We start from the raw sequence: 21,486 nt of genomic DNA, 5'->3' as shown, positions 1-21,486 counted from the left end.
TGGTGGTGTTTCACAAGGGTCAGCATTGTGACTGCTTCTTTTTACATTATGTTAATGATCTGGATTACAGGATTGATAGCTGAGTGACAGTGGGAGAGTCTTAAGACCAGAATAGAAAATTATCCTTTTAGAACAGAGATGAAGAGGAATTTCTTTATCCAGTGTGTAGTGATGGCTGTGGAGACCAAATCATTGGGGTATATAATTGGAGTTGATAGTTTCTTGATTAGTAAGGGCATCAAAGATTAGGCAGAGAAGGTAGGAGAATGGGGTTGAAAGGGAAAATAAATCAGCCACGATTGAATAATGGGTAGAATATTTGAGTCGAATGGCCTAATCCTGCTTCTATGTCTTATGGACCCCCAGTGCATTGTAGATGGTGTGAAGGCTGTGAGGTGAAAAGGTGAGTCACTTGCCCATTGAGCCCAGCCCCTTGCTAGCTCTCACAGGGCCACGTTTATCTGTTCCATTTGTTCCTGCAGCAATTCCCAGCTTGAAAGGTAATTTTTATTTCCTCCCTTTTCCACAGTTCCCAGTCCTGACTTCAGTTTCCTTGCAGACGAACATCTGGAAGTTTACGTCTCAGCGTCGGAAAATCCTAGTCACTTCTGGATCCAGATCCTGGGCTCCAGGTGTCTGCAGCTTGACAACCTGACCTCTGAGATGACCCGCTATTACAGCAGCTCCACTGGTACTGTGAGTGTAGGTTGTGAGCTTTGCCCCATGCATGGGGGGGGGGGGGTGGGATTTGGAGAGTAATCCTACATTTCCACAAGGGCTTCTCATCCAGTGAAACAATTTTAAAGTGTAGTCAGAATTGTTGTCAAAGCAGAGTTCATTGTAATAGGCACAATTACATGTCAACACAGGTGCAATGAGAAGCTTACTTGCGGCAGCATCATGGGCAGATAGCATCATACAAAAAAAAGCAGTATTTACAAGAAAAATATATTTTATACAAAATGGTACAAGGAAAAAAGCATTTAGAATAAAACTAAGCAATGTCAATTTTAGTGAAGTTGTGGTTAAGTCTGTGCTGGTTGGTTCAAGAACCAAATAAACATACGTCTCTTCACAGTGCAGTCCCTTTGGCCATGATGTTGTGCTGAACTTTTAACTTCAATCTAACCCTTCTCTCCTATATAGCCATTCTCTCTCATTCCTGTGCCTTTTTCAGAGCTATTTTCAATTCTCACTGATTTGATTTGATGCAAAACAATGCATTTTATTGTTTCGATGCTCATGTCGGTTTATTTTTAACTTTGTTTTTTAAATGTCCCTAAAGTATCTGCCACTACCACTGCCCCTTGCAGTGTGTAACACACACCCACTACTCTGTTAAATAAATAACTAAATAAATAACCTAGCTCGAATACCCCCATTATACTTTCTGCTAATCACCCTAAAATTATGCCCTTGTATTGGCCATTTTAACCTAGGAAAATGTCTCTGGCTCTCCACTTCTCTTGGATCTATGTCCCATGTTTAAAGTGACGTAGCTGTTCTTGAACCTGGTGGGATGGGACTTCAGGCTTCTGTAACTCCTGCTCAATGGTAACTATGAGGAGATGCCATGGCCCAGATGATGGTGTTCTTTGTTGATGATGCTGCCTTGATCTACCTCCTGCTGTAGAAGCTCCTGATAATGGGGAGGGATGAGCCCATGATATATTGGGCAGAATTCATTACTTTTGTGGGTTCTTGTACATTGGCATTTACATACTAGATTGATTTAACCAGTCAGGATAAGTTCAACAGTACATCTGCAGACATTTGTTAGCATGTTGAATAACATAGTAAACCTCATAGGAAAGTAAAAATGCTGGTGTGCCTTACTTGTCTTTGCATCTAAGTGCTGGGTCCAAGATTTCATCCCAACTCTCACTGGTGCTCAGCCTAGTGGAACCTGATTAACCCTTTCCCTACAAACTCTGCAGGCTGAGGCATTTGTCCCCAAGGTGGGTGACATTGTGGCAGCACCATGCCAGGGTGATGGCCTCTGGTATCGAGCTCGTGTGCTGGGCTTCCTGGAGAATGGGAATGCGGACCTCTATTATGTGGATTTTGGAGACAATGGGGAGGTGTCGATCGGGAATATGCAACACCTGAGGTTAGTCTGATTCTCTTTCCTACCCGCTTTCTGTTGTGTGTGATCATGAGTGAACCCCATCCCCACGTGACATCGCCATGCATGGTCCTTTTGTTGATAAACTTTTTTGATCGTCCAATTAACCCAGGATTGTGGAAGCTACTTGACATATTCACCTGATTTATTTTACCTATCACCAGGTTTAAAAGCCAGTTTTAATACATGGTTCCTGCCCTGTAATCAATACGTACACCTCAGGGACTCCAGTGGTTCAAGAAGGCAGCTCATCACCACCTTCTCAAGGACAACTAGGGATGGGCAATAAATGCTGGCTTAGCTGGTGACGCCCACATCCTGTAAATGAATAAATTAAGAAAAATAAATGCCTGTGGTACTCGAATCCACAGCATATGAATATAAGACAGAGGAGCAGATGTAAGCAATTCAGCCCATGAACTCTCCTCCACTATTCCATCATGCCTAATTTATTTTCCCTCTCAACTCCATTCTCTTGATTTCTCCATTTAACCTTTGACGTCCTTACTATCCAAGGACCTATCAATGGTTCCATCTAATATCAGAGAATATATACAACCTGAAGTTCTTATTCTTTGCAGACATCCACAAAAAACAAGACAACCCTAAAAAATGAATGACAGAAAAATGCTAGAACCTCAAGGCCCTCTCTCTCCTCTCCCATACACAAGGAGCAGCAAAGTATCAACCCTCCCCCACTTACATCAGCAAGAAGCACCCACCAAGCAAGCAGTAGCAAGCCCCCAAAGAGAGACCATGATCTGCAGTCCAACAAAAAATGTTTTTTACATGACTATTTGGTGTGCCATAGACTCTCTCACTAACGTGAGACAGAGAGGTGTTGCCACAGCAAGAGGGGAGACCTACAAAATATTCCCTGTTATAATGTGTGCATTGCTTTTATTTCGAGTTTCTCCAACTTGAGAATTGGCAGCAAACTTTCCCTACCATCAGAAGAAAGAGAGTGCACGATTGCCCAAGTACGGAGGCCTCCAACAGTCAACCCGCTGTTCATGATGTTCCATCCCTCTCGCAACACTTCAGTCAGTGACACTGACATGGAATTGGCCCCCTCCAGCAAACACTGCTTTATATGTATATTCAATGATTTAGCCTGCACAGCCATTGTGGCAATGAATTCCACAGATTCGTCATCCTCCGGCTAAAGAAATGCACCTCATCTGTTCAAAAGGGACATCCTAATCTGAGGCTGTGATCTCTGGTCTAGGATTTCCCCCACTATAGGAAACATCCTTTTTAGCCATCCACTCTATTTAGGTCTTTCAGTATTTGATAAGTCTCAATGAAATCCCCCCCCCACCCCCCAATTCTGCTAACCTCCTTTGAGTACATGTCTGCAGCAATCAAATGCTCCTCGTAAGATAAACTTTGATTCCTGGTCTGTTGATGGGGAGCCTCAGAGTAGACAGTGAGGTATTTGTGAGGTGAGATTCCCCTTTCATGATTTTGAACTCTCACACAAACTCTACTGCAGGCTGTAGTTGAGAAAAGTTGGAGTCAGGGCTTTACTCTGCATCAAACCCAGAGGAGAGAGGCTTGGTTGTGGAGTTAAGCACTGGTTTGTATGACAGAAGGTCAGATGTCTGCTCCTTGGGGGCACAGAACAGAGGGAGAGCTGTAATATCAAAGAGAACATTGTATAAGTGAGACTAGAGAAATGTTTCATTCCCTTTCTATTCCTGCTTCTTTTCCCCCATCTGTCTACTTTGTGTGTTCATCTGTTCTGCACGCTTGCAGCTTCTGCCTCCTAATGCCTTTGCTGTTCTGCTTGCAGGAGTGATTTCCTGAGCTTACCATTCCAGGCTGTCGAGTGCAGTCTCGACGGAATCCAGCCAGCCGGTCAGTTTCCCCATCCAGCCATCCAATGTATTGGGGAGGAATGGGGCAGATGGGGCCTGTATGTGACTGGGTAACTGCAAACCAGTAATCATGAGGAGATGTCTGTTTGCCTCACTTCCCCAGTTTCATTCAGGCAGAAGGACATGAGAATAGAGACAGTTTTTATACTTTCACCTGATGCCCACCTGCCTCTGTTTCCCAATTTCATCCCCTCTTGCTCCATCTAGCTCTGTCTGCCCATTCATAAGACCATAAGACATAGAAACAGAATTAAGCCATTTAACCCATCGAGTCAGCTCCACCATTCCATCATGGCTGATTTATTGTTCCTCGCAGTCCCATTCTCGTGTCTTCTCTCTGTAACCTTTAACAACCTTACTAATCAAGAGCCTATGAACCTCCACTTCATATATACCCAATGACACAACTTTCACACAGTGGCAATAAATTCCTTCAGATTCATCAAATATTGCTCCTCATTTCTGTTCAAAAAGGATATTTTTGTATTCTGGTGCGCTTTGGTCCGAGATTTTCGCACTCCCACTAAATCATCAGTCCTGTAATATAGATCATTAACATATAATCTCTGTTCTAAAGGGACGTCCTTCTATTCTGAGGATGTGCCCTCTGGTCCTAAACTTCCCCTCACTGTAGGAAACAGCTATCCTTGTCCACTGTATTGAGGCCTTTTAATGTTTGAAAGGTTCCAATGGGATTCCCCCTCATTCTTCTAAATTTGAGTGAGTATCGGCCTAGAACCAGCTAATGCTCCTCATACGTTAACTCTTTCATTCCTGTGATCATTCTTGTGAACTTCCTCTGGACTTTCTCCAATGCCAGTACATTCTTCCTTAGATAAGGCCCAAAACTGCTCATAATCCTCTAAGTGCAGTCTGATTAATGCCTTGTAAAGCTTCAGCATTACATCCTTGTACTCTAGTCCTTTCAAAATGAATGCCAACGTTACTTTTGCATTCCTTACCATCGACTTAACCTGCAAATTACCCTGTAGGAAATCATGAGGGCTCCCAAGTTCCTTGCACCTCTTTTTGAATTTGCCTACATCTTTATTCCTTCTACCAAAGTGCATGACCATACACTTCCTGACATTGTATTCTGCTGCCACTGCTTTGTCCATTCTTCTAATCTAAGTCCTTCTGCAGACTGCCTGCTTCCTCAACACTACCTGCCCCTCCACCTATCGTTTGCAAACTTGGCTACAAAGCAATCAATTCTGTCATCCGAGTCTTTGATATTCAAGTGTGGAAGGAAGCAGAACTGACCCTAACAGAACACCACTAGTTACCAGATGCCAATCAGAAAAGGTCCCTTTTGATCCTACTCAGCCAATCTTCCATCTTTTACCCTTTCATGGTCTACCTATCACCTGCCAGCCCTTATCTTACTCCTCTCTCTCTCCCATCCTTCCTCTTTTTTATACTGGCTGTGTTCCCTTTTAAATCCCAGTCTGATGCGGGCTGTGCAGTAGAATCATTGGTAGTTCCTCTCTTTCAACACTCAGATGCCGCTCAACCCTTTGAGATCCTCCAGTCAGTTCTGTTTGCGGTAGGCCTCTTGCCCATCAGGTTTGTCCTGCTGTTCATTGTGATCGTGGCTGATCTCCTCTGAGCCGTTCCCTATCACTATCAATTGCTGGACCTTTTTTTGTCTATTTCCTCTTTAAATATCTTACTCATCCAGCCTCTGCAACACAGTAGTGGTTCTCACCCTTCTGCAACAAGTTCCTACACTCCCTCCCCAACCCCCCCAGTTTAACGTGCCACCTTCTAATCTGGTGATGTCCCCTCATTGAGAATCCAGAGTGGACACATTTCACCGTCTACCATCCTGCCCATTCAGGGTCATGCACCTTTCATAAGGATTGTCTCTTGTTCTTCTGAGCTCCAAAGAATGCTGCCCGATCTTTTGCTGCTCTAATTGCTGCCAATTGTGAATTTCTGACTTCAGTTTAAAACTGTGGTAAGGTACAGGATCAGTAGTGGGATGTTTAACCTGTTGAGCCTGCTGAACACCCAAGTACTTGGGTCTGGCCCTTCCCCTTGAATCCGCTCTGCCTCCATCCTACCTCCAACCTTGCATTCCCCCCCCCCCCCCACCAGAGAATTAGGATCAGGTTTATTATCACTGGGGTATGTTATGAACTTTGTTGTTTTGTGATGGCAGTAATACATAATGTATATTGAAATTAATAAGTAATGCAAAGATAGTGAACATGAGATTCTACAGAAATGCAAAGTAACACACAATGAATGCTGGAGGAATTCAGCAGATTAGGCAGCATCTATGGAAGTGAATAAGGAGTCTTGTGTTTTAGGTCAAGATCTTTCATTAAGACCTGACAAAAGGTCTCTGCCTGAAATGTCAACAGTTTATTTACTTTCAGCAATGCTGCCTTACCTGCTGAGTTCCTGCAGCATTTTGTGTGTGTTCCAAAAATAGTGAGGTAGAGGGGAAGAAGCAGTTCCTTGACTATGTCTTCCCTTTGCCTGGACCAGGAATTTCAGCCTGAGTCTGAGGAACTATATTCTTTCTTTGAAGATATTTGATTGAGAGGGTCAGATTTTCATAACCTGAAAGTATCTGCTCAGCCGATATGCCTATGAGGTAACATGTAAGAAGATTGGGACACAGGAGATTAATTTTCTGATTGTGTGTGTGCGTGCGTGCGGTTTTTTTTTCAGGGGAGGGCTGGTCAGAGAAAGCAATGGATTGCTTCGACAGTCTTACCTACTGCGCAACGTGGAAGGTCCTTCTAGCCCGGATCTGCAGTTACTCACAGAGCGGGGGTGTCACCAGACCACAGGTGCAGTTGTTTGATCGCACCAGCAACAAGGTAAGAATGGTGTTTGGCCACATCTTTGGGACTAGTGTGGAGTTAATTTGGGATTGGTTTATTATTCATAGTCTTAGAAAACAACAACACAGAAACTGGCCATATAGTTCATGCCAAACCATTTAAACTAGTCCCATTAACCCGCACCAAGATCATATACCTATCCAATCTGTTAAACGTTGAAATTGAAATGCATTCACCACTTGCATTAGCAGTTTGTTCCACAGTCTCCCCACCCTGAGTGAAGAAGTTTCCCCTCACATTCCCCTTAAATATTTCACCTTTCACCTTTGATCTACAACCACCACTTCTAGTCTAGTCCAACCACAGTGGGGGAGAAAACTGCTTACTATAGAAAACCCTATCTGTACCTCATAATTTTGTATACCTCTTATCAAATCTCCCCTCAATTTTCTTTGTTCTAGAGAACAAGTTTCTAGCCTATTGAATCTTTCTTGTTAACTTAGGTCCTCCTGTCTCAGCAACATCATTGAAAATTTTCTCTGTACTCCTTCAGTCTTGCATCTTTCCTATAGGGAGGTGACCAAAACTGCACGCAATACTCCAAATTGGGCCTCACCAATTTCTTGTACAACTTCAACATAACATACCATCTCCTGTACTCTATACTTTGATTTATGAAAACAATGACCTCTACTCTCAGATCCCTTTGCTCTACTGCACTTGTTAGTACCCTGTGTAAGTGTAAGACCTACCCTGTTTGGTCCTTCCAAAGTGCAACACCTCACACCTGTATGTATTAAATTCCATCTGCCATTTTTAATCTCCTTTATCCTGCTAGTCCAGATCCCATTGCAAGCTTTGGTCTACCTTGCTGTCTACCACACCCCTAATCATGGTGTCATCCACAGATTTGCTGATCCTGTTGACTTCATTATTGTCTAGATCCTTGATGTAGATAACAAACAATAATGGACCCACAACGAATCCCTATGGCACTTCACTAGTCACAGGCCTCTACTCAGGCAACCATCTATTACCACTCTCTGGCTTCTTCTTTAAAGCCAGTGTCTCAGTTACAAGAAAAAGTTTGTAATCCAATTTACTGCCTTGTATTGAATGCTAAGTGACAGAACCTTATTGACAAACTTCCCATGTGACACATTGTCAAATGCATTGGTCAAGTTGATGTAGACAATATCCAGCTTTGCTTTCATCAACTTTCCTGGTAACTTCCTCAAAAAGATTATAAGATTGGTAAGACACAACCTACCAGGCACCAAGCCGTGCTGACTATCCCTAATCAATCTCTGTCAATTCAAATACTCATATATCTGGTCCCTTAGAATACTTTCTAATAACTTTCCCACTACTGATTTCTGGCTCACCGGCTTATAATTTCCTGGTTTATTCTTAGAGCCTTTCTTAAACACCAGAACATTAATTATCCTCCAATTTTCTAGTACCTCACCTGCCACTAGGGATGATTTAAATATCTCTGCTAATGCCCCTGCAATTTTTGCACTTGCCTCCCACAGTGTCCAAGGGAACGACTTGCCAGGCGTTGGGGATTTATCCACTGTACTTTGCCTCAAGACAGCAAACATCTTCCTGCCTGTAATTTGAATAGGATCCATGACCTCAGTGATACTTTGCCTTACTTCTGTAGATTCTGGCCATCTCCTGAGTAAATACAAATGCAAAAAAATCAACTTAAGATGTCCCCATCTCTTTTGGCTCCATGCATAGATTACCATTCTCTAATCTTCTACAGGACCAATTTTATCCCTTGTAATCCTTTTGCTCTTCACCTTGCCTGCTATAGCAACAGTAACCCCATGCCGCCTTTTAGCTCTCCTGGTTTCTTTAAGTGTTCTCTTGCATTTCTTATACTCAAGTACCTTATTTGTGCCTACTTGCCAATATCTGCTATTTCCTTTTTTTCTTAACCAGGGCCTCAATATCTCTCAAACTAAGGTTCCCTATCCTTGTCTTTTATTCTGACAGGCACATAGAGGCTTTGTACTCTTAAAATTTCACTTTTGAAGGCTTCCCACTTAGCAAGTATACCATTGCCAGTAAGCACCTTGTCCCAATCCATACTTCCCAGGTTCTTCCTAATACCATAAAAACTGGCCTTTCTCCAATTTAGAATCTCAACCCGAAGGCCAACCTAGTCTTTTCTTTTACCCAGAAAGTAATGGCATTATGATCACTAGATGCAGAGTGTTCCCTTACACAAACTTATGTCACCTGCCCTGTCTCATTCCCTAATAGGAGATCAAGTATTGCGAACTCTCATTGGGACTTAATTATGTACTGATTAAGGAAATTTTCCTGAACACATTTGACAAACTCTGTCCCATCCAGCCCTTTTATAGTATGGGAGTCCCAGTTAATATGTGGAAAGTTTAAAATCACGTACTACAACAACCTTACATTTCTTCCAATTCTCTGTACAAATTTGTTCACTAATACTGCTAACTGTTGGATGGTCTATAATGAAGCTCCATCAATGTGGTCATACCTTTCTCATTCCTCAGTTTCACCCACAAAGTCACACTGGACGAGTTCTCCAATCTGTTCTGACTGTGCACTCCCATGAAACACCACCACTCCCCCTTATAATCCCTCCTGTGCTATCATGTTGAAAACAACAGAACCCTGGAATCTTCCAGACCTGCCCCTCCTGCAATTGTCTCACTAATGGCTATAATATTATAATTTCAGGTGTTGATCCATGCCCTGAGCTCAACTGCCTTTCCTATAATACTCATTGCATTGAAATATACACAGCTCAGGACTCTCGTTGCACTATGTCTAACCTTTTGTTTTGAGGGCAACACATTCCTCGACCACATCTCTTCTATTTCATGCATGTCTGCTGGTACTTCATTCTTCTGCCAGGCAACCAGGGCTAGGTCTTGTCATTACCTAGCACCCCACCAGCCTCTGGATCCAGCACATAATTCTCTGAAACTTTCACCGCCTACAACTGGATCCCATCACCAAACACATCTTTCCCTCCCCCTCTATTTTCTGTTTTCCGTAGGGATCACTCCCTTCGAAACTTCCTTGTCCATTTGTTCCTCCTGATCTCCCTCCTGGCACTTATCCTTTCAAGCAGAACAAGTGCTACACTTGCCCCTACACCACCTCCCTCACTACCATTCAGAGCCCCAAACAGTCCTTCCAGGTGAGGTGACACTTTAACTGAGTCTGTTGGGGTCTTGTTTTGTGCTCCTGGTGTGGCCTCTTGTATATTGGTGAGACCCAACATAGATTGGGAGATCGCTTTGCTGAACATCTATGCTCCGTCCACCAGAACAAGTGGGATCTCCCGGTGCTGACCTATTTTAATTCCACATCCCATTCCCTTTCTGATATGGCCTCCTCCGTTGTTGGGATGAGGCAACACTTAGATTGGAAGAACATCACTTTATATTCGTTTGGGTAGCTTCCAACCTGATGGCATGAGCATCAATTTCTCCATCTTCCAGTAATGCCTCCCCCCCTACCCCTTTACCATTTCCCATCCCCTTGTCCCTCTCTCATGTCAACTCCTTGCCTTCCTCTGGTGCTCCTCTCCCCTCTTCTTTCTTCCATGGCCTTCTGTCTCTTCCGCCAATCAACTTCCTAGCTCTTTGCTTCATCCCTCCCTTTCGCCAATCAACTTCCTAGCTCTTTGTTTCATCCCTCCCCCTCCAAGTTTCACCTATCGCCTGGTGTTTCTCTCTCCCCTTCCCCCACCTTTCAGATCTACTTAGCTTTTCTTCTTCAGTCCTGTGGACTCTTTTTTCCATAGATGCTGCCTGGTCAGCGGAGCTCCTCCAGCATTTTGTGTGTGTTGTTTGGATTTCCAGCTTCTGCAGATTTTCTGTTATTTGTGATTTCTGACTTCGAGGTCTTAATTACATCTGTCTCCACAATCACTCTACTATCTGTTCAGGCACTCTGCTTCCCATCCCCCTGCAACTCTAATTATAAACGTTCCCCTCCCCCGATAGTAGTAGTAGCAAACCTTTCTGCTAGGATCTTGCTCCCCCTCCAGTTTAGGTCACACCTTCTCTGGAAGAGACCTCAATGATCTGAAAATCTGAAGTTCTTCCCATTACACCAACTCCTTAGCCATGTGTTAAACTGTATGATCTTCCTATTTTTGTCCTCACTAGCATGTCAGCAATACTGAGATCGTGGCCCTGGAGGTCCTGTCTTTTAGCTTAGCACCTCATTCTCTGAACTTGCATTAAAGAACCTTGTCTATCCCTCTTCCTACCTATGTCATTGATACCTATACGGACCACAACCTTTGGCTTCTTGCTCTCCCACTTCAGAATGCTGAGGATTCAATCTGGGACTTGGGAGGCAACTTACCATCTGGCAATCTTGTTCTCATCCATAGAGCATTCTTTCTGTTCCCCTAATTAACAAATTCCCTTATCACCACAGTTGTTTCTCCTTTCCTTTTCCCTTCTGAGCCACAATGCTAGACTCAGTGCCAGAGACCTGTGTGCTATGACTTTACTTTCTTAGGTCTTTCTCCCCACCCCCTAAAAGTATCCAAAGTTATATTGTTGAAAGGAATGCCGCAGAGTTACTCTGTACTAACTGTTTAAACCATTTCACCTCCTGACTGTCACCCAGTTTCCTGTGTCCTGAATCTTGGATGTAACCACCTCTCTATATGTCTATATATCACCCCCTCATCCTCCCAAATGAATCAGAATAACTCCATGTTGGGGAGTTCCAGCTTCAACTGCTTAACACGGAATGTTCAAAGCTGCAGCTGGAGGTTGCCCTGCCTTCCTACATATTTTAAGAGAAGCATTCCATTATCCTGCCTGGCAACCCTAGCTGTAACTATTATAAAGAAGGAATCAATAAAGAAACTAAGAACATTTACCCACCTCTTCGCATTCTCTCACTCAAGCTTCATCTTGCTGAAGCCTCGATGGCCTAAAAATCCCCACTCTTAATACAATCTACTCCAATAAAGACCATTCCTCTAGCCCATGTCTTATTTTAATTTGTACTTGCAAACGAATCCCGATCTGTGGCTGCTGTTCAAACACTGAAACTCGCACGAAGTATTTCTTTTTAATGCACACTCGCTGACGCGTGAGTCACACCTTCTCTCACTCCTGATATCTGATCAGCAGCTGTTATTGTTAGATGTACCAAGATACAGTGAAAGGCTTGGCTTGCAGGTCAAATCATTACACAGTGCATTGAGGGAGAACAAGGTTAAACAATAAGCATGCAAAATAAAATGTAACAACTAATGAGAAAGTGAGTGCAGGTAGATAATATGGTAGAAGATCATCTCGAGGATCATGAGGTCAAGACCCCAACTTACTCTTCAAATCTTTCGTATTTAGTAATATTATAACACTTGGATAAGATTAATTTTATTTGTTACATGTACTTTGAAACAGACAGTGAGTTGTGTTTGCATTTGGGCAGCCAAACAAGTGTCACACTGTTCTGGCGCCAGTGTAGTATGCTCACAACTCACTAACCTAAACCATACGTCTTTGGAATGTGGGAGGAAACCCGAGCGCTCGGAGGAAGCCCATGCGGTCATGGGTAGAACATACAGACTCTCTGCAGACAGCAGTCGGAATCAAACCTTGATCAGTGACAACTAGTGCTGTAACAGCATTAAGTTAACTGCTGAGCTATCATGCCACCCTTCTTGAGCCTGGGGGTATTGCATGCTTTAAGGCTTTTGTGTCATCTGCCTAATGAACAAGGGGAGAAGAGAGAATGTCTGTGGACAAGGAGTAGAATCTGGGGCATGCTGATGGGAATGTGGAAAGAACAAGAGAAGGTAGATAAATGGGTTGACGGTCTGTTCAGACTTGGTGGGGGAGAACGGCCTGTGTGTGTGCTCAGTGACTGTTGAAAGGCTCTTCTGTTTCGTGTGTGCAGAACGTGAACATTGGGGATGAGCTAGTTCGACTGGGACACGCAGTGCAATGTGCTCAGCATGATGATGCTGCAGCGGGAGATGGACTGGACACTAGTGGCCGGACTGTGGCAACATCCCTTCAAAAGCTGCTGGTAACGTATATTAACACCTACTCTCAGATACATGGCCCTTGGGTACCCACCCCCAGCATCGTAACATCTTCATACAGGTTGGGCATGATCTTGCTCTCTGCAATGAGAGGACAGCATCCAGTGAAGGGCGGGGCAGCAGAGAGGATAAGGAGGTGTATTACCTTCAAAGCAATCATTGAGAATGTCCGGGGGGGCAGTGGGATACTAGTGCTGAAGGACAGTGAGGCGGGGAAAGTGACGAACAGGCAGGGCATCTGGGGAGGTGGGGTCGGCATCAACAGACTGTCTGTGTGGGTGGGAGTGCCAGAGGACGGACCGATGGGAGGGGGCACTGACAAGTTTACTGTTGATGCTCAATGCACTCTACTCAAATGTTGTAAATTTTCTACATATCTTTCCAGTGAAGTTAAGGAACTCAACGTGCCTGGCTTTTACTGTTCCCTCTCCTGTCTGATGTACTCCCTGTAAATCTCCTTGCCACCTCTGTTGCCTCAGTACACTTGTACCCAGCAGAATGGTTATCCTTAACAAAGCTCTTGGCCCAGGGGTTATCTATTTCTTTTATGGGAAAGAGATACTAGAAAAAGAAAAGTTATTTAAATTCTCCAGTCTGTATTGAGTGTGGAATATGTACTGGTTCAGTGACAGTTCAGTAAAGGATTGTGTTTACCAGTGCTGCAGTACCTGTAGTTTTGTGAAATGATCTATATCATCTCACAGATTCAGATGGTAATATCGTAGGTTAATATATCGGGAGTTAAGACATGAGGTTGTGGATGCTAGAATCTGCAACAATGAACAATCTGCTGGAGGAACTCAGCGGGTCAAGAAGTACCTATTGGGAGCAGTGGGGGTAAGAAGACAGTCAACATGTTGGGTTGAGACCCTTCACCAGTCAGTGAATTATCACCTTGAGCCAAATGCTCTATTTTCACAACTCTTTCACCTTGGCTTCCTGTGGAGCTTTTCCACATCCATAGCTGATGTACATTCTGTGGCCACTTTATTAGGTACAGGAGTGGAACCCAGTGTGGTTGTTTGCTGCTATAATCCATCTACTTCAAGGTCTGACGTGTATTCGGAGATACTCCCCTGCACATGAATGTTGTGTGTGTGGCCTCCGTCGATCGTGGTCGACCATGGGAGCTGTGCCTCTGGTAGTCACTGGGAGTAGCTTCTCCAGGGCACAAGCCAGGGCAGAGTTGATGTGGAGATCCACCTGTTGTCCATGCAGTGGGACCCCCCCCCTCTTCATGCTAATGACAGGTCCATAGGAACAACAGAAGTCAATACAGCTTGTTGCCAGCAGCATCGCAGGAGATGCCGTGCCGGTGCTGGGTACAGCAGTCGGCCACCTTCAGGACTCCGACTCTGGATTTTTCCTCGGGGGTTTACTCCCAAAGCCTTTCCTGTGAAAGGGTATAGCCGCAAGGCAGCGGAGGTTTGAAGTAGGAGTTTTCCCTCTCCTAGATGAGCTACCATCGGTGGTTAATGAGCCCCATCTGCCCAGAACAACTGGTTTTAAGGTGCCAGTGGTCCGCCTTTGCCCCTTCTCCTGTCAGTGAAAACAGCTCTGCCGGGCATAAGAACTATGCCACACGTGAAGGCCAGGAATTAGACTTGGTTGTCAGAGGCTGTTTGAGACGCACGCCATGAAGAGCATGGGAGCTCATCCCCACTACCACCCTTCAGTTATGATTACCCTTGGAGCCATGACTGTGTAATGTATGGTTGTTTGAGTTGCTGCCATCTTCCTGTCAGCTTGAAACAGTCTGACCATTCTGCTCTGACCTCTCTCATTAACAAGGCTATTTTGTCCATGCAACTATCCCTCACAGTTTACCATTCTTTATAAACTGTTGTGTCTGAAAATCCCAGGAGGTCAGCAGTTTCTTGGATAGTCAAACCACTTTCTTTGGAACCAACAATTATTCCATGATTAAAGTCCCTTTATTACATTTCTTCCTCATGCTGATGTTTGGTCTGAGCAATAACTGAATCTCTTGACCATGCTTTTATGCTTTGAGTCTCTGCCATATGATTGGCTGATTAATATTTGCATTAATGAGCAGGTGTACATAATAAAGGGGCCACTGAGTCTAGACTAGCAATCTTGTTCCTGGGAATGAATCCTGAACAATAAGTGAGATATCTGTGCTGCTCTTTTGCAAGTATTGATGTGAGAACTCTGTGCAAACTGTTTTTGGTGTTGAGTCTGCTGTCTACTGACCTGCTTTGTCTGGTTTAGAATGATGTTACTGGTGGCGTGGATGGAGGCTCAGTCTCTGAAGTAACTGCAGAAAGTGTACAACCACAGCTATCAGTTCCTCAGCAGAGTCACACAGGTACTGTAAACATCAATCAATCTTTCAAATTCTCGCCACAGTTCAATGGGATCATGGCTGATCCTCTGCCTGACATTTAACTGTACTGCTCTTTCTGTCTTGAGCATTGGGGTGACATGGTAGCATTGTGGTTAGTGTAACACTATTACAGTGCAGCGACCTGGGTTCAATTCATGCTAGCTTACATACTCCTTGACTAAGGAATATGTATGCTCTCCCCATGACTGCGTGGGTTTCCTCCGGGTGTTCTGGTTTCCTCCAGCATTCCAAAGACATGAGTTAATTGGTAATCCGTAACTTGAGTGTAATTGGGTGGTGCTCATTAAATATTACATTGTGTGAGAGCTTTGTAAAACAAGGCAGGGGAGATCTCATTGAAACCTACTGAATATTGAAAGTGCTGGTTAGAGTGGACATGGAGAGAATATTTCCTATAGTGAGTGAGCCGAGGATCAGAAGGCACAGTGATAGCAAAGCAGAGAAGAGGAGGAATTTCTTTAGTCAGAGGGTTATGAATCTGTGAATTCATTGCCATTTGTGGCTCTGGAGGCCTAGTCATTGGGTATATGTAAAGCAGAGGTTGATAGGTTCCTGATTAGTAAGAGCATCAAAGGTTATGGGGAGAAGGCAGGAGAATAGGGTTGAAAGGGATTATAAATTTGGAATGGTGGAGCAAACTTGATGGTCCAAAATAGCCTAATTCTGCTCATGTCTCCTCGGCCTGTTACAGTGTTGAATCTCAAAATGAAACTTATTGCAGTATTTAGAATCATTTTAACTTTTAAGACTCCTCCCTTTCTCACCCAGTCACTCATTATCTTCTTTATCACTTTGTGTCTAACAATTTATTGATCTCCTAAAGTGGACCCCTTGACTGAGCACCCATAATACTTTGGGGAGGGAATTTCAGAGACCTTCAACCCTCCGAGTGAAGAAGTCTGGCTAACATTGTCTCTGAAAAGGTGTTTCCTGGCCTATCCAGTGGAAAAGTTAACAGCCTCTTTAGCCTTAAAAATAAAAGATAAATATTAGCTGTGGTTGCCACATGCACATCGAAATGTGTGTTAAAATGCATTGTTTGCATCAACTTTCAACGCAGTCCAAGAATATGCTTGGTGCTGCCTGCAAGTGCCACCATGCTTCCAGTGCCAACAGAGCATGTCCACAACTTAATGCCAACCTGTACATCTTTGGAATGTGGGTGGAAACAGGAGCATTCGGAGGAAATCCATGTGGTCACAGGGAGAATGTGCTTATGGACAGCAGTGAGAATTGAACCCCGATTAGTGACTGCTGCACTGTAAAGTGTTATGCTAACTGCTATGCTACCATAAATACAAAATACACTGCAGATGCTGGGGTCAAAGCAACGTGCACAGCACGCTGGAGGAACTCAGCAGGTTGGGCAGCATCAATGGAAGTGAACAGTTAACGTTTTGGGCCGAGACCCTTCGTCAGGACTGAAGAGGGAGGGGGCAGGGGCCCAATGGAGAAGGTGGGAGGAGGGTGGGAAGGAGAAGGCTGGTAGGTGCCAGGTAGAAAACCAGTAAGGGGAAAGATCAAGGGGTGGGGGAAGGGATAGGCAGGAAATGTGAAGAAGGAATGTAAGGGGAAAGCACTATGGGTAGTAAGAGGCAGAACCATGAGGGAGGTGATAGGCAGCTGGGGGAAGAGGCAGGGTGAAACTGGGATAGGGGAAGGGAGCGGGAGGGAATACTGGAAGTTTGAGAATTCAATGTTCATGCCAAGGGGCTGGAGACTACCCGGACAGTATATGAGGTGTTGCTCCTCCAACCTGAGTTTGGCCTCATCATGGCAGTAGAGGAGGCCATGTATGGACATATCCAAATGGGAATGTGAAGCGGAGTTGAAGTGGGTGACAACTGGGAGATGCTGTCTGTTGAGGCAGACAGAGTGGAGGTGCTCCGCTTTCAGCAGGGATCGTTCCCTCCGTGACTCCCTGGTCCACACGTCCCTTCCCACGGTTCTCCCACCTGGCACTTATCCCTGAAAGCTTAAGTGCTACACCTGTCCCTACACCTCCTCTCTTACCACCATGCAGGGCTCCAAACAGTCCTTCCAGGTGAGGCAACACTTCACTTGTAAATCTATTGTGGTCATCTATTGCATCCGGTGCTCTCGGAGCGGCCGCTACATCGGCGAGACCCGATGCAGATTGGGGGACCGCTTCGTCAAGCACCTCCACTCCGTCCGCCACAGCAGACAGGATCTCTCGGTTGCCACTCACTTCAACTCTGCTTCACATTCCCATTTGGATATGTCCATACATGGCCTCCTCTACTGCCATGATCAGACCAAGCTCAGGCTGGAGGAGCAACACCTCATATCGTCTGGGTGGTTTCCAGCCCCTTTGCATGAACGTTGAATTCTCCAACTTCCGGTAATTCTCTCCCCCTCCCTTTTCCCCATCCCAGTTTCACTCTGCCTCCTCCTCCAGCTGCCTATCACCTCCCTCATGGTTCCACCTCCTTTTTGCTATCCATAGTGCTTTCCCCTTGCATTCCTCCTTGGTGCTGAGATACAATGAATTAAATGAAGGAATCTTGGCCCGAAATGTCAACAGTTTGTTTCCATGGGTGCTGCCTGACCTGCTGAGTTCCTCTATTGTGAGTGTGTTGCTTTGGATTTCCAGCATCTGCAAAATGCCTTGTAGTTATATAAATCCTATACTACAATGCAAACAAAATATTAGTACAAATTGCACACTGTAAGAGGTGCTTTGTAGTGTTCAGTTGCTGATAGGGTTAGGGTTGTACAGTTTGTTTCAAGAACCAAATGGTTGAAGGGAAGTCACTGTTCCTGAACCTTGTGGTGTGGGACTTCAGGCTTCTGTACCTCCTGCCAGATGGTCGGGGTGAACCAAATGGTTGCAGTCCTTAATGATGCTGGCTTCTTGAGGCGGGGTCCCCTGTAGATATAATCAGTGTTGGGAGGGCTTTGGCCATGGTGGATTAGGCTATGTCCACTTCTAGCAGCTTCCTGTGTGGGATAAGGGTTAGAGGAGGATTTTGCAGGATGATATTAACTCGTATATCTCTCAAGAATGACAAGAAGTCCCATTGAATCATAACCGGTCCATAGTCATAAAGCAATACAGCACAGATTGGCCCTTCAGTCCATCTTGTCAGTGCTGACCATGGTGTACACTTAAGCTTGTCCCATTTGCCCATGTCTGCTCATACCATAGTTAATGCATTCCTATCTACGTAGCTGTCCCAAGTGTCTTTCATGGTGCCCCCCCCCCCCCCACCAACCACTTCCTCTGGCAGTTTCTCCATACAGTTGGGTCCTTTTTTTTTTACATCTTTCCACTTGTATTAATCCCTTATTTTGTTGCTGTTTCCCACTTAGTGTAGGGAAATTCTTACAGAGAATGGGTTTGAGAGGAATAATTAATCAGCTTGTAGCAGAATCAATAGACCATATGGCCTAATTCTGCTCCTATGTCTGAAGATCTTATGGAAATCAAAGTGATAGTGATGAGGAAACTACCCACCGACAGTGGGCAATATTGTGCTGGGGAGTGGGTGAGTTCGAGAGTGATAGATCCAAGTTTGTACTAGACTCCTGCAGCTTAGAATTTGAGAACTTTAAGTGTGTTAGCAGCCCCCGGTGTATGGAAGACTGCTGACGAACAACCCACAGGCCTGCACTTGCAATGGGGAGACGGGAGTCCAAAGCCCACCTTGGTGCTGAGATACAATGAATTAAATGAAGGCAGAATTTACAAAGGGTATAAGTACTGGAGGGCAGGAAATAGATGGACAGTGTTAAGACGTATTACTGTTGGCTGGACAGCCTCGTGCAACAAGAGGGCTCTATTGTTAAGAAGGTCCTCACCTCCATACCTTTGGCACAGTTTCTGGACAAACCTGCTGCAGAACTTCCTCATGGCCTATGTCTGTGATCTGTTCCAGAGCCCTCTGTCATCACCAGCTCAGAAGCTGCCGCTGTCAAGGATACGTTGCTCTTGGACCATTAATTCCCATTTCTCCAAGGTATCTCTGAAACTCGGGACTACTCTCAGTCCTCAATTTCATTTATTCTCACCACACATTTGAGCTCTTTCTCACACCATCCTTTGTGCAAACTTTATGCATCTCATTTTATTAGTATCTGGTTAGCCTGTCCTCCTGTGAGGAATGTTTCAGATTGTTTGGATCTCCCTCCACTGTTATCGCCTCCAGACACATGACAGGTTGACTGTGATCGGCTAGCAATCCTGCCTTAGTGGGGGCTGCTCCTCAGTCACTCACTCGCAGCTTGGCTGAAATCACTCCTGTCAATAGCACAGTATCAGTAATTGCCACAGCTTTAGTCACATATGCTCTTGGTGCTCACAGTTCCATGGATGCATCCAGGTGCATGTACCAGCCTGGAAGGTGTGTGGAGAGGATGGACAGTAATTTAGAGACAGTGGTTGTAGGATGATCTGGAGGGTGTTGCATGGGGATTGTGGGGTGGGGGGAATGGAAGAACTGAGTGGGTGGACTAGGTGAAAGGTTGGAAGAGCTGAGGCTGAAGAGGGAGATGAATGAGGACTGGGAAGGATAGGTACATAGGGGTCTGGGGATAGCAGCTGGGGTCCATGACTAAAGCAGTCAGACCAGTTTGTCTCTGGATGGTGGACAGTGTGCTGTCTGACTTGTGTGTTTTTTCCTCACAGGAGTGTTCCAGAGCTGGAAAGCTAGACCTCACACCGCCAGGACAATACTTGAATGTACAGTTCAGGGTGGAGTAGAACTGACAGTTCTTTTCTTTGCATTGTTTGGTTTAAAAAGCCTTAAACTCACCTGGCCTTCATGAGGCCAGAGGGTCTCGTGGATGTTCCCTGCAAGTTGGTGCACCCATGTGAGAGGAGAGGAGAGGAGGGGTGGGTGTCAGCTGTACACCACAACAATCTTCCCCCAACATCCTCCACTCTGGTTTGTCTTCCATGGGTTTATTTTGTTGTAAAATCCACTGGGAATGTTTTGCCTTCAAAGCTGAATCCCATTTAGAAATTGAAACCTCTGTCAGACTTGTGCTTGGGTTCAGTTTTTCTAATGGAAACCATCTCTAGGTGCCCCAGATCTTTGTAGAATTGATGTGTGCTCCTGTCTGGTTGAAGAGATTAACCGGTTCCTTTTCTCCTGACTGTTCCCAACGGCCCTCGTCATCTACTTCACTTGATTCCATGCTCCACCTTCCCTTCCTACCAGATTCCATCCCTTGCAGCTCTTTATCACATCCTCCTCCCACCTCCTGGTTTCTGTCAACTTTTCCACACCCCTCCTCCATATGCTTCTCACTCCCTTCCCCCCCCACTTGGATTCACCTGTTACTTGCTGGTTCTTGTCCTTCCACTTCCCCTTACCTCTGACCACCTCCCTTCTGTCAGTCCAGAATGAAGGTCTCAATCTGAAATGTTGATTGGTCCATTCCTTCATCACAGATGCTGTTTGAACACCTTGGTACCTCCAGCAGATTGTTGCTCCAATTTCAGCATCTGCATTCCCTGGCGATTCCCTGTTTGTCTCCTCACAGCCTCCGTTTCTTTAGCAATTTTCTTTTGTCGATCCACCTCCTGCCCTTGCTCATCCTGTGCTATTCTGCAATCTTTACAGGGGTTGTGCACCTAGGTTAGTAACTGCTGTGGAAAGAGCCAATTCCTTCATGTCTGTTAAAGTTGGGTGTGATACCAGGGAGGGTGTCAGTACCTCCTGGAACACACAGGACCTAACAACTGTTGAAGAGAAAAAAATATTGCAAGCCATCTCCTGTAATTTCTGAGAAGGACTGCTTATGGATCAGAGCCCTGCTGAACTGTTGATTTTATTTCCTTCATGGTAGAGTTTTCTGAAATTGCTGACTGCAACAGAGAGATGGACAGTAATAAAATCTTTGTTGGAATTCCTGAACCCCTGTCCTGAGTTACTGTCCTTAATTATTAATACTTGAGGTTTGTGATTTACATTGATAGGACATAAGAACAAAATTAAGCCACTTGCCTCTACCATTCAATCATGGCCCATTTAATATCCCTCTCAACACCATGAACCCACATTCACCCCATCATCTTTGTCACCCCAACTAATCAAGAGCCTACCAACCTTCACTTTAAATGTACCCAATGACTTGGCCTCTAGATCTGTCCATGGCAATGAATTCCACAGAATAACTATCCACTAGCTGAACAAATTCCTCCTCCTCCTCCTCCTCCCTGTGCTAAAGGGATGTCCCTCTCTTCTGAGGCTGTGCCCTCTGGTCCAAGGCTC

At 44.9% G+C, this 21,486-nt stretch overlaps 1 protein-coding gene across 10 annotated transcripts in view; it reads left to right on the top strand.

Annotated features, from left to right (window-relative positions):
- LOC132399651 (tudor and KH domain-containing protein-like) overlaps positions 1-21,129 on the top strand; it is a 35,412-nt gene extending 14,283 nt beyond the window's left edge. For 8 of the 10 annotated variants that reach the window (XM_059980262.1, XM_059980270.1, XM_059980261.1 and 5 more), the window contains 8 exons: positions 530-702; positions 1,938-2,110; positions 3,921-3,985; positions 6,688-6,839; positions 12,732-12,863; positions 15,112-15,208; positions 19,147-19,227; positions 19,896-21,129. In XM_059980262.1, the coding sequence (XP_059836245.1) occupies positions 530-702; positions 1,938-2,110; positions 3,921-3,985; positions 6,688-6,839; positions 12,732-12,863; positions 15,112-15,208; positions 19,147-19,211 (857 nt within the window). In that variant the 3' untranslated portion in view covers positions 19,212-19,227; positions 19,896-21,129. The remainder of the gene's footprint in view (positions 1-529; positions 703-1,937; positions 2,111-3,920; positions 3,986-6,687; positions 6,840-12,731; positions 12,864-15,111; positions 15,209-19,146; positions 19,228-19,895) is intronic. The other 2 variants (XM_059980266.1, XM_059980265.1) reach the window with 2 other exon arrangements.
- The last annotated feature ends 357 nt before the right edge of the window (positions 21,130-21,486 follow it).

Source organism: Hypanus sabinus, chromosome 9, assembly GCF_030144855.1.
Source record: "Hypanus sabinus isolate sHypSab1 chromosome 9, sHypSab1.hap1, whole genome shotgun sequence".
Classification (NCBI taxonomy): Eukaryota; Metazoa; Chordata; class Chondrichthyes; order Myliobatiformes; family Dasyatidae; genus Hypanus; species Hypanus sabinus.
The sequence above is the reverse complement of the archived record's forward strand: the minus strand, read 5'-3'. Positions and strand labels throughout refer to the sequence as shown.